The 12,525-nt window shown below is 43.1% G+C and overlaps 2 protein-coding genes and 1 pseudogene across 2 annotated transcripts; 2 read left to right on the forward strand and 1 right to left on the reverse strand.

Moving 5' to 3' along the window:
* Positions 1-218: 218 nt before the first annotated feature.
* LOC136479112 (uncharacterized) lies at positions 219-1,688 on the forward strand. The gene is made up of 2 exons (XM_066477082.1): positions 219-549; positions 781-1,688. Exons 1-2 carry the CDS (start codon positions 219-221, stop codon positions 1,686-1,688), a joined length of 1,239 nt encoding a protein of 412 aa, XP_066333179.1.
* Positions 1,689-1,907: 219 nt separating this feature from the next.
* Positions 1,908-9,458, forward strand: LOC136479113 (uncharacterized; annotated as a pseudogene).
* A 1,648-nt stretch (positions 9,459-11,106) lies between these two features.
* On the reverse strand, positions 11,107-11,746 carry LOC136479114 (uncharacterized). The gene has a single exon (XM_066477083.1). It carries the CDS (start codon positions 11,744-11,746, stop codon positions 11,162-11,164), a length of 585 nt encoding a protein of 194 aa, XP_066333180.1. The 3' UTR covers positions 11,107-11,161.
* Positions 11,747-12,525: the final 779 nt, after the last annotated feature.

Consider the following 12,525-nt stretch of genomic DNA (forward strand, 5'->3'; position numbering starts at 1 on the left):
ACAGATGTTGGAACAAGCATGGAGAAGGAGTTAATGATCGAGACTTGCAAGCTGGTTGTATGGACCAAGGATTCTCTGGTGACCTACGTCAGGATGATGGAACTCATGGTGCTGGTCAGGACAACGAGGAAGGACCCTTTTGCATCCTGGATCTCACCGATGACAAGCTAGCAGATATCAGTGCCAATTATGCCTAGAAGTCACAGGACCTTGAGGAGATGGTGCGTGATGCCATGGGCTTTGATGAGTACACTGAGGCAGAGATGAAGAAGCTGAAGAGGTTGATGGCAGACATGAGGACTCCTCTCCATCAGAGCTGCAAGGCAAAGTATTCAAAGTTGTTTGCTACTCTCACGCTTCTCCAGTTGAAGGCGACATATCATTGGACTGACCGGAGCTTCGATGCATTGCTACATCGATTAGAGGACATGTTGCCTGAGGGGAATGAGTTACCCAAGACCACATATGAGGCCAAGCAGATTGTTTGCCCTATGGGATTGGAGGTCAAGAAAATCGATGCCTGCAAGAATGACTGTATACTGTACCATGGTAAAGAAAATGAAAAACTGACCGAATGCCCCGAGTGTGGAGTCTCTCGATACAAATGAAGAAATGACGGGGATGATGAGGACAAGAGGCATGGAGCTCCTTGGAAGGTGGTATGGTACTTCCCTATAATCCCTCGCCTGAAGCGTTTGTTTGCAACTGCCAAGGACGCGTAGTTGTTGAGTTGGCACAAGGAGGGACGCAAGAATGATGGTTACCTACGGCATCCAGCAGATGCTATTCAGTGGCACGTCATCGACTCCAAGTATGCATCTTTTAAAGATGAGCCAAGAAACATTCGCTTTGCACTGAGCACAGATGGCATGAACCCGTTCGATAACAGGAGCAGCTCGCACAGTGTCTGGCCTGTGTTGTTATCGATCTACAACATTCCATCGTGGTTGTGTAACAGGAGGAAATACATGATGATGCCACTTTTGATCTCGGGTCCGCATCAGCCAGGGAATGACATCGACGTGTATCTAAGGCTGGTTGTCGATGAGCTCAAGACGCTCTGGTCAGACGGTGTCAAGGTATATGATGGGTTCAAGAGAGAGTCATTCAAGTTGCGTGCAATGGTGTTAACCAGCATCACCGATGTTCTGGGACACCGTTGCTTGTCTGGGCAGTCCAAAGGAGAGAAAGATTGCTTTCAGTGCTTAGATGATACCGAGAGTCTTTGGCTGAACAACTCGAAGAAGAGGGTGTACATAAGACATCGCCGTTTCCTTAGCCGATCCCATCCTTATCGGCTCATGAAATGCCAGTTTGATGGCACAATTGAGAAGGGATCTGCTCCGAGGCATTTCACTGGGCACGATGTCTATGACCAGGTAAAGGATGTCAATGTTACGTTGGGGAAGAACAAAAAGAGTGCCCTTGGAAAGAGAAAGCGCAAGGAGGAAGAAGTCGCTGATAAGAGGTGGAAGAAGAAGTCCATTCTATGGGAGCTACCCTATTGGAAAGACTTAGCAGTTCGCCACAGCATCGATGTCATGCATGTGACAAAGAATGTTTGTGGGAGCTTACTTGGAACACTCTTGAACACCAAGGGGAAAAGCAAGGACCATGCAAATGCACGAGCGGACATGAAAGATTTGGATATCAGGCCCGAGTTGTGTCCCGAGGGCCCCAGTGCCTAGCTACCATTATGTGCCGTAAATCTAACTAAGGAAGAGAGGCAGGAGCTGTGCGACTTCTTCCGTAGCGTGAAAGTTCCCTCTAGATACTCAGCGGACATCAGGAAGCTCATGGCGCCAAAAGAGAACAAAATGCTCCCAATGAAGGCTCACGATTGTGATGTCATGCTCACAACAATGCTTGCGGTTGGAATCAGGAACATTTTGCCAGAAAAAGTCCGAATGGCAATCATGAGCCTATGCTTCTTCTTTAATGCAATATCTCAGAAGGTTCTTGATGAGAGGTCACTGGACAATCTTGAGAAGAAGCTTTTCCAGACAATGTCTCTTCTAGAGGCATACTTCCCACTGGCATTCTTTGATATATCTATTCATCTCATTGCTCATCTGGTCAAGGAAATAAAGTATCTTGGTCCCGTGTTCCTGCATCATATGTACCCGTACGAGAGATTCATGAGCACTTTGAACCAGTATACAAAGAGTTGGGTTCATCCTGAGGGAAGCATGGTCCAGGGTTACTCTGCTGAGGAGGTGGTTGATTGGTGCCTTGGTTACATTGATCCTACAAATCCAATCGGCTTATATAAGTCTCCCCATGAGGGAAAGCTAGCGGGGATAGGGACTCTTGGGAAGAAGACACTTAATCCAGATCCGGATGATTACCAGTGGGCTCACTTTCTCGTGTTGGTACACACACTAGAAGTGTCTCCTTATATCGAGGAGCATAAGGAGCAGTTGCGTCAAGAGAATCTAGGTCGGAGCGAAGCATGGATAGGGAGGGCACATATGAAGGGATTCAACATTTGGTTCAAAAAGCGAATCCTTAGTTTGAGCTCTTGCACAGATGAAGGGCTTCGGAACCTAGCAGAAGGCCCTTTGTTCACAATCACAAGTTATCAAGGATATGACATAAATGGATACACATTTTACACCTTGGCTCAAGACCAAAAAAGTGTGTACCAAAATAGTGGTGTTCGTGTAGTTGCTTTGGACAACACTGACATACAGAAGGATGCATACTATGGTCAGATAGAGGAGATCTGGGAGCTAACTTATCCTGGGGTCAAGGAGCCCTTCAAGGTGACTGTTTTTCGGTGCCGTTGGGTTAAGGGCACAAGGGGCATCAACAAGGACAGATATGGATTCACTACCGTTGATTTTGAACAGGTTGGGTACAAGGATGAACCATTCGTACTTGCAGCTCAGGTTTCATAAGTATTTTATGTGCTCAACACGCAAAACAAGAAACGCCTCGTAGTTCTCCCCGATAAAAACGGGTTGTCAGAGTTGAAGATGCTGTGGAGGAGGAAGAGTACAATCAATTTGATGAAGTCCCTCCTTTTGGTGATTGGACCCTCCCTATGATTCTCGAGAGTGAGGAAACTTCATACTTACGACATGGTCATGTAGAAGAGGCCACCGTTGTAAAAGGCCGCCGAAACTGGCAAGTACACAAGAGAAAGTAATGCTTATCTGTTGAAGGTACGCAAGAGATATTACAGTGTTAGGTTCTCAAAAAAGTAATGCTTATCTGAACTAGTCACTTGCACCAAAATATGTATGTTGGATAATTCACAAAAAAGGTGTTTGATTGTACTGGCATGCTTGCACTGCTGTAGGTGCTTTGCAAATGCTGAGGAAACTCCATACTTGCAAATGGCTATTTGTGGTGCTTTGCATATCGAGGTTCAGTGCTCTCCTTTCAGTAGAGCAGAGGTAGAAACACTGTTCTTTTTTACATCTAAGCATAATGTTTGCAATATTATTCATAAATATTTATTGGTGTAATTAGCAGGTATGTAAGATCCTTCAGTATATTGAGGCTTACCAGGAAGAACACAAGCTTGGTCCAATGCCAATCATCCTTTGTGGGTTTACAGAGGCGTCCTCAAGGATGGCCAGGTGCTTGCTTGCTTGCTTTTCACCAATCGTTCTATTTTGTTTGGGCCGGAAACCAGCAGGCCCAAATTCAGTCCCCAAGTCCCCGCAGCCCCGCAGTCCCTCCCTCCTGTTTCCCGCAGCCCCGCATCTCTCCTGTGCGCCGCCGCATCCACAGCCCTGCATCTCTCCCGTGCGCCGCCGCATCTCTCGTCGCGCCTCTCCCGTGCGCCACCGCCTCTCCTGCCCTCGACTCTCCCATTCACAAGCAAGACGCAAGAGGATGTGCAGGGCAGCCGCAGCGGCTTTGCCGGCAGCGGGAAGAGTTGGGGCCCCAAGTTGGGCCTCCTCCTCGGTCATTTCAAGTTCCACATCAAAATGGTAAGCTATCACCACCCACAGTCATTTCAAGTGTTTAGCATATTTCTAGCATCTAAATTTGGTCTTCTGCAATTTGCTAAACCACATCTTTCTCGAATTTGATTGATAGGTGTCTTCCATGGATTCTTCATCAAGTGGTGACGACGAAGCGGGGACACAAACTGTTTTTGAGGAAGTAGAATCACCCGTTGATGATGAGCAGCAGCAGTCTGTGCCTGAGCCTGCGTGCTAACCCCGAAAACCAAAGACAGCATCTAAGTGGCCTACTGACATGATTGAGGTCACAGAGATACATCCAGATGGGAAGCCAATTGAGGTGAAACAACAACGAAGATTGCGATTGCTTACTCGTTTGGTTGCTAGACAACAGCTATCCTTAGTTATGCCATCATTTAAAAACCTTACTGATGAGAGGAAATGGGAATTGTTTAATAAACATGTCATGCCCTACTTGAAGTTCCCAGATACAATGAAGACTGAGGGGCTTAAGTATATAATGAAGGTGATATCTAAGAGTTGGAGAACCCACAAAAATAGGCTAGTGACCGATTTTATCGAGAAAAACCTCAGTCCCTTTCAGAAGCACCCCTACATTCAACCTGAAGATTGGGCAGAATTTGAGGTATTGAAGAAGTTCCCAGAAGAAATAGCGAAAAGTGAGAAATACAAAATGCTTCGGCAACAAAATGTGCACAACCATTGTCTAGGCTCTGCAGGGTATGATGGGAAAGAGAAAAAGTGGGAGGTGGAGGATGCAGAGTTAGTCAAGAAAGGCATCCCTAACCCATGGGATGACTACCCTGAAGGCCGCCCTATGAGGTTTCTACGAGCAAGGAGTAAGCTTGAGGTATCAGAAGATAAAGCTGAGATCATCTGGAAACAGGATTCAACACAAAAAATCTCTGAAGACATTAAAGAGAAGCAATCAGCCGCAGAATCTTCAGGCGTCACTTGGGTCAAGGAGAATGATGTGCTAACTGCATGTTTGGGCCCTGAACAGCCAGGCCGCGTGCGCGCTGTTTCAAGTTACACTGGCTAGAAGCATGGTTGGCCTAGGTGTTCTGGCATGTACAAAAAAAGAAAGAGGTCTGGTGCAGTAGATGTGGATGTGGAAGCGATAGCAGCTCAAGTTAGACAAGAAGTTACAGCTCAAGTCACACAAGAAGTGATGGCTAAGGTCATGAAAGAGGTTACCAGCAAGGTCACACAGGATGTCATGTCCTATCTTGCAGACCAAGGCTTGTTGGTAAGACCACCACCTTCTAGGACCCCTAGTCCTGCCTGCGGACGAAGGAGCAGTTGTGCCTCTGCCTCCAACGCTGTTCCAAACGACTTGGAGTTGGGGCCTAGTTCAGTTGCTCCAGATACTATTGATCTTCTTGAAGAGCCAACCCAATGTTCCTTGGTAGTGAACCTTGGAAACTATCGACCTGTGGTTGTAGAGGGTCAGTGTTCCCAAAGGAGTTTGTGCTAGAATCAGTCCAAATAGATTATGATTATGCAATAGTCCAAGTGGAATGTGTACATCAGGGTTATGAGGATTATGTGCTGCAGCCGCCCCCTAATGATGATATCAAAACACTTAGAGCAGCTCTACTACAGAGGATACAGTGGAGAAGGGATTGGATTCTAGTGAAACAAACACATGAGACCCAGCCAACCCAATCTCAACCAGATGAGACCACAAAGAGTGCCAAGAGTGTTTCGAAGGGCACTAATGCTATTATTTCTACAAAGCTACTTTGTGGAGCCAATTCAACTCCTTCAAATCATCAATCTCCGGCCACATCTGATGCAACAAAGAGTGTGCCAAAGGAGCATAATACAGCCAACCCTTCAAAAAATCCAAACAGCTCAGAGAAGGAGTGCACTAAGCTGCCCACACAGCCAAAAGTGGGAACTGAGGCTGTTGGAAGCGGTGCAAGGCCACCCAAGCAACCCAAAGGGGCTAGTAAGGCTGCTGGAGAGAGTGAAAAGGCAGCCATAAATAAAAAGTTGGCTAGTAAGGCTGTTGGACAGAGTCTAAAACAACCGCAGCAGCAAAAATGGATTGATAAGTACAAATGTGGCCACCCATTTCTCCCAGCAATGGACCTCAAGGCGGTAGGACCTAGATGTACTGCTCTTCATGCTCATTACATGAAAGATTGCGTCAACAATAAGCATGGGATAGTGGTTAGGTTTAGGGGTATTTATATGCTGAACTCATCAAATTTCGAAGTCGGGCTTGTGAGATACAATTTTCTGTATGACCTCTTCCAATTTGGGGCATTGGATGCCTCTCTTCTTCAATGCTGGATATTGTAAGTACCTCCAAACAAATCTGTGTTCTTTACTTTTGTTACCCCATGGTAGAAGAACAGAAATAAGGTCATAGCTGATAGTAGTTCTCCTTACATTTAAAGTAACCATCTAATAAATAAATCATCCACCTATGTCATTATGAAAACTATCTATATCATCCCTACATTTGTACCTAGCCATCTCCATATAGAGTATTTGGTAACTAAAATTTATAACAATCAGGCAAAGATAGAAGGTGTGTATATATATATATATATATATATATATATATATATATATATATATATATATATATATATATATATATAATGTACTATGAGCAGAACATTTTCTATTAGTTATGTGCCCCTAACTTTATCCATGAATTTCTCTCAAGAAATTACTAGGCTGCACAAGAACTTAGATTGGTGGAATTTGATTCCACCATGTTTGGATCATATTTTGTCTAAAGAGGTACTCCATATTCTCAAAAGAAATAACCGAATAAGTGAGAAAAGAGAGGATGTGAAATTTAGTTTCAGGGCTTTTTTGGTACATATGTAAGGGCATAGTATTTGAGTTGTAGCTTTTGAACATGTCAGCTTTTCTGTTCCGGTGGTATATCTCCCCTGCTGCTGCTGCACGCTGCACGCCATCCAGGCATAGATTGGGCTTGGGCATGATAGGTTTTTTTTCTCACCCATTGTAGTATTTCTAAGGTTCAGTGTGAGCATGCCAAAAGTTTCAAGTTTTTCCATATGTTGTATGACCAGAGATCCTACATAACTGATAAACATGAATAAAAGATATGCTCTTTCAACTCAACCTTTGCGTTGCTCTGTTAACTTCATGTTGAATTTGGTTTGGTTCACTGACTGTATTTTGATTATTGTCTGAGTGACCACCTGACATCAGTTTTTTGCCGAATTTTGTTCCACACTATTAATCTCCAGTGAAAAGCTAAACTGGTTGGCTTCAGCGTAGACAAACCAATTACCTTTAACACATAGTAGTTCGGGGACAATTGGTAGTGGCGGAGTTAAAGTAGATTGTTTGTAGGTGGGTTTAACTGTTCTGGCAAACAAAATAACTGTGTTGGCCGGCAGCTTTTATCTAGTTACTGATACTATTACTTTGGTCCTTTGCAGAACCTACTAGGTCTTGTTTATACAGTTCTGTTCTGATAGCTGCTATTGTGCCTTTGTTTATTGCCAGTTGCTATTTTTGCAGAACCGCTTTTGAACATGTCAGCTTTTGAACATGTCAACTTTTGAACATGTTTAGAGTGCTTCTAGAATAAAACTGAACATAAACATCAATTTTGTGCTTGGTTTACCTTGCATGAGTTGAGGTACATAGTACAAACGTTAAACTTCAATTTTCATGCTCTGCATCATGTGTATTCTAGCTGACCCAGATAAAATGCAATTAAGCTGGTTGAAGTAGCTGACCTAGATACATATGCTTGCAGTTCATCAGCTGTTCTGTACTCATTTTCTCTAGGCATATCCCTTTTGGTTTATGTACTCATGTTGTCTACATGTTCTTTCTTATTTTTAGATCACTGGTTGTGGAAGCTAAGGCTAAGGACATTCATGTGGGCTTTCTAGATCCACAAGTGATGTCACTGGACAGCATAACATTTGATAGAGACAAAGTTCTGCAGTATGTACAAAAGGCCTTCACCAAGTATACCAAGAATGACTACATAATGTTTGCCTACAACTCTGGCGGCTTAGCTGGTGATCATTGGATCGTCGTGGTAATAATTCAAAAGTGGAATAAGGTCATATACCTTGATTCCAACAGATCTGAAAACCATGATTTCAGCGTGCTAAAACTGTTGATTGACGAGTGAGTTGTTTGCTTACCTACTATTGACTTGTTTCATAAGTGCCAATATCATTGAACCAACATAATGAGCCATATATATGTGTGTGTTGTACTCTTACATGTAGGGCTTTTGCAAGACACACAAACAAGCTGAAAGACAGACCACAGCCATTGAAACACGCTTTTAAATATGCGGTAAGTGCTTCCAAAAATAAAAGTCAATATTGTGCCTCTAGTATATTAAGTACTGTGTTCAACTTCCATTTTCATATTATTGTGTTCTATATATATTTGTCGCAGTGCCTTCAACAATCTTCTGCTAAGTCATCTAGCTGGTATGCTGCACACCACTTGTTTTTAGCTATGAGAAAGACAAACTTGGAATACTCTGAGGTATTCATATCTAAACTTTGGATGTGCAAATATAATGGCCCATGGTTGTTTGAGTGTGTGTGACTGTGTCATGTCCTAGTATAGTTTTTAGCACATGGTACTTGTTCTGCTACCTGTCTTTTTCTATCTCAAGAGAAGAGAAAAGGTGGAGGCTTTATTTGTATTGCTACCTGTCTTTTCGTTTTGGGGAGTGATCTGATGAGGGTGGAGGAGCAGGTGCCAGCTCTGTGGTTTTGTAGCTGAACCTCCTTATGCTCCAGGTAGTTTAGTGATTGGATTAGGAGCATGCAGCTAGCTAACAGATTATTTTCTCTGATTGTTTATTTGTTTCCTAGCACTCGGATATAGTGTGGCCATTGTCGCAGTGGCCAGTTTGTGTTTCAATTTGAGTATCATTATTCGGTAATAGTGGCACTAGCCGATTGCTCATAGTCTTGATGAAAAAGTTTGTGTGGCCTCAGCATTCTGTCTTCAAATCAGTCTCAAGGAAACAGTCCTGCGTGTCCAGAAAAAAGTCTCAAGTAACAGTTGTATTTCAAACCTTAATGCGATTTCACTACATTTGTAGGCTATTCCCTTGATGTAGAAGAAAACTCTGCAGTTTCTTTTCAGTGGAAACATGCACAGTACTACTTTAGTCATAAGCTCGAATGCTCGATGCTTTACGCTGCCTATATATTTTACTCAGTGATAGACATAGGCACAGCACCATCTGCTTGCTAATGAATTTCCACATCTACGGATGTTCCTATGTCCCTTGATTGTTTGCATCAAGCTTAGCAACTGTGATTTTTTACATTGATTGTCTATATTGTCTTGTACATTGTACTATACCATGTTTTCTTTTTTACCAAAGTTCTATCTTAACACAGGAATTTGAAGTGTTGACGACGCCCATCGATATGCTCATGATTAGAGAAAAGCTAGCCAGGTTCTTAGTGGAACAAGTCATCGAGAAGAAAGGAGAGTTCCATCATGACCAATGATGTGTGTTTGCCATTATCAGTGTGAGTCCAGTGATGTAGTGTGTGACTAAATAAATTAAGCCCAATGTTTAGATGGATTTCGAACAAGTTGTGATGGATTTTGAACAAGTTGTGAACATTTGATATAAATGTGAATCTGTTGAACTTGATGTCTATCTCGTGTGAACATGTTACATATTGATGACTTATATATATATATATATATATATATATATATATATATATATATATATATTTCTTCTGTGAACGATGTGTATGTATATATATATATATATATATATATATATATATATATATATATATATATATATATATATATATATATATATTTCTTCTGTGAACGACGTGGGGTTCTGATGAGCAATGTGTACATTTGTTATATGCTATCAGTGACACATTAGACAGACATGAGTCACTGATATCAAATTATCAGTGACGCAAATCAGTGACGCATATTCTTAGTATGTGTCACTCATATATCCTTATTCGTGACGTGTGTTACCACAACGTGTCGCTGATATAGACTTATTAGTGACGCGGGTTCCCACAGCGTGTCGCTGATATGGATTTATCAGTGACGCGTGTTCCCGTTTTCAGTGACGCGTATTCTGAATAAGCGTCACTATGTTCGCGTTATCAGTGACTCGTGTTCTAAATATGCGTCACGGATAGTTTCCTATCAGTGACGCGTTTTTACGCGTCACTAATGTGCCCTTATCACAGACGCAAGAATAGTGACGCGTGTTTTACGCGTCACTGATGACCCTCTACACGCGTCACTGATAAGGTTTTCTGGCATAGTGAATAACGGAGGCCTCCGTTAATAGAAAACGACCGCCTCCGTTAATAAATCCTGTAGTAGTGTATCGCCTCCGTTAATAAATCCTGTAGTAGTGTATGTTACTCAGACTCATGAACTCGCATATAATCTACCGGTGATAGGAGTCCGATTCCTATACATATTGATCTGAGTTCCGTTGCAATGCACGAGCATATTTTGCTAGTATAAATATAAAGGATCATGTCTGATCGACTGAGAGGATCTAATCGCACTAAAAAACAATCTACTATCCTTTTAATCTTATTTTTCTCTCTAAATCCTACATTGTTCTCCTTTCGTCTCGACGGCGATTGAAGGCAGTCTAGTTTGCCTACCGATGTTAGGGAAACCCAACGTGTGCTTGTCACGATGGGTCATCACAGACAAGCATTCTTGGTTTATCTAGAGAACCTGTTAGGCTGTTAATGTCCTGGCTTCGTCGATTTTCGTTGCCTACCGATGTTAGCCTGTTAGGGAAACCCAAAGTGTGCTTGTCACGATGGGTCATCACGTCCATGTCTTCGTCGATTTTCGCAAAGACTCTGCATCTAGCGCGCCTTTGCATGCTGCATGTGGCGTGGTCATATATATATATTTGTTGCATCAAGCACCAAAGGTTTTAGGGGATTACTTCAGTATTCGTTCGTTCCAAAATAGCATTTGCACCATATCGTATCAAGATCATTCATACCATGAAATATCATGTAATTTAAATCATTTCCCATCAAAATTTTAGACCTTTTCAAATCTGCAAAAATCTTGACCATTAGCATGCTGTCTCCGTGACGAAGGAACCCGGCCTACGCCCATTTTTTGGGATAAAAAAAGGAAGTTGAAACGATGTTTGGAGAGATGGGTTCATGTGTCGCTATGCTCATCTAAAAGAACATTCTCTGCATCGATCAGCTAAGGAACTCAAGCAGGGAAACAGCAAGCTTGGCCAGCTTGAATGCGGCGTCGTCCTCCGCAGTCAATGGCGACGCCACTTTCTTCTCCGTGAACGCGTCCTCGCACTCCCTGGCGGCGCTCGCCGTCCTCTCCAAGGTCAGCGCCGCCCGGTCGAACTTGCCGTCGTTGACTTGGGCGGTGCAGCCGGGCAGCAAGCCCACAATGCCGCCGTACAGCGCCTGGCAGGACACCAGGGCGTCCCTGGTGGCCTCATCTCTGCCGCCGCCGCCTGTCTTCAGTAGTCCGCCGATCTTTGCCCCGGTACTGGTGGCGTTGGCCGCCAGGAGGTCGATGGCGATGACGGGGAAGTTGGGGCCGTCGTGGCGGCTCCGGTTGTCGGAGCCGAGGGCCGAGATGCAGAAGTCGATGCCGAAGTCCCTGCTGCCACCGCCGATGCTCTTGCACAGGGGGAGCAGTGGGTCGATGCCGTCCGCCTGGGCATGACTAGTGTGATGATGAGTGACTGAGAAGCCTGAGAGCAGGAGCGTAGAGAGGAAGACGACGACATAGCTCGAGTAGAAGGCGGAGGAGGAGGCCATGATCGCTCTCATGGTGGCCCCTCTTTCTCTCAGCCTCAGGTGCTGTGTTGTTATGTGTCGTTGAGATTGCTCTGTCAGTAGTCTGTAGAGGGACAGTGCTTATTTATAGGTGAGTTTGTTTGCATGCGAGGATTGGATTGATGACTCATAAGGTGAGTTGATCGCTGATTGCATATAGATGGATTGTTTCCCATTAATTATTTTCCATGGCTAATGCCAATGTCAATCAAGCATTTTATGAGATTCCTAGCCAGTGCATTTACTACCAAAGATTTTTTCCCCCTATTTTTCACCGTTGAGATAAATGGTCACAAACTAATACTCCCTCCGTCCCAAATTATAAGGCGTTCCAACTTTCTTGGAGAGTCAAAGCATCTCAAATTTGACCAAAATTATAGATAGAATTACAAAAATTTATAATATCAAATAAGTATACTGTGAAAATATAATTAATGAGGAATCTAATGCTACTTATTTGGTATCATAAATGATATTATTTTATTATATAAATTTGGTTAAACTTGAAATGATTTGACTCTCAAAAAAGTCAAAATGACTTATAATTTGGGACGGATGAAGTAGCATTCATCAAGGTTCGTTTCCAAGGTTTTATTGTGTTTTTAGAAAGAAAAAAATAAAAATGAAAGAGGAAACCACAAAAACGGAAATGATAGCAATTTCTACCTTTTCGGACCATTTTAGCGATTTATTGTTGTATAGACCAGAAATTACCCAATATTATACCATTTTTGGCCTCTCACCTCCCCCCCAAGGCCAAA

Source organism: Miscanthus floridulus, chromosome 9 (genome assembly GCF_019320115.1).
Source record: "Miscanthus floridulus cultivar M001 chromosome 9, ASM1932011v1, whole genome shotgun sequence".
NCBI classification, from domain to species: domain Eukaryota; kingdom Viridiplantae; phylum Streptophyta; class Magnoliopsida; order Poales; family Poaceae; genus Miscanthus; species Miscanthus floridulus.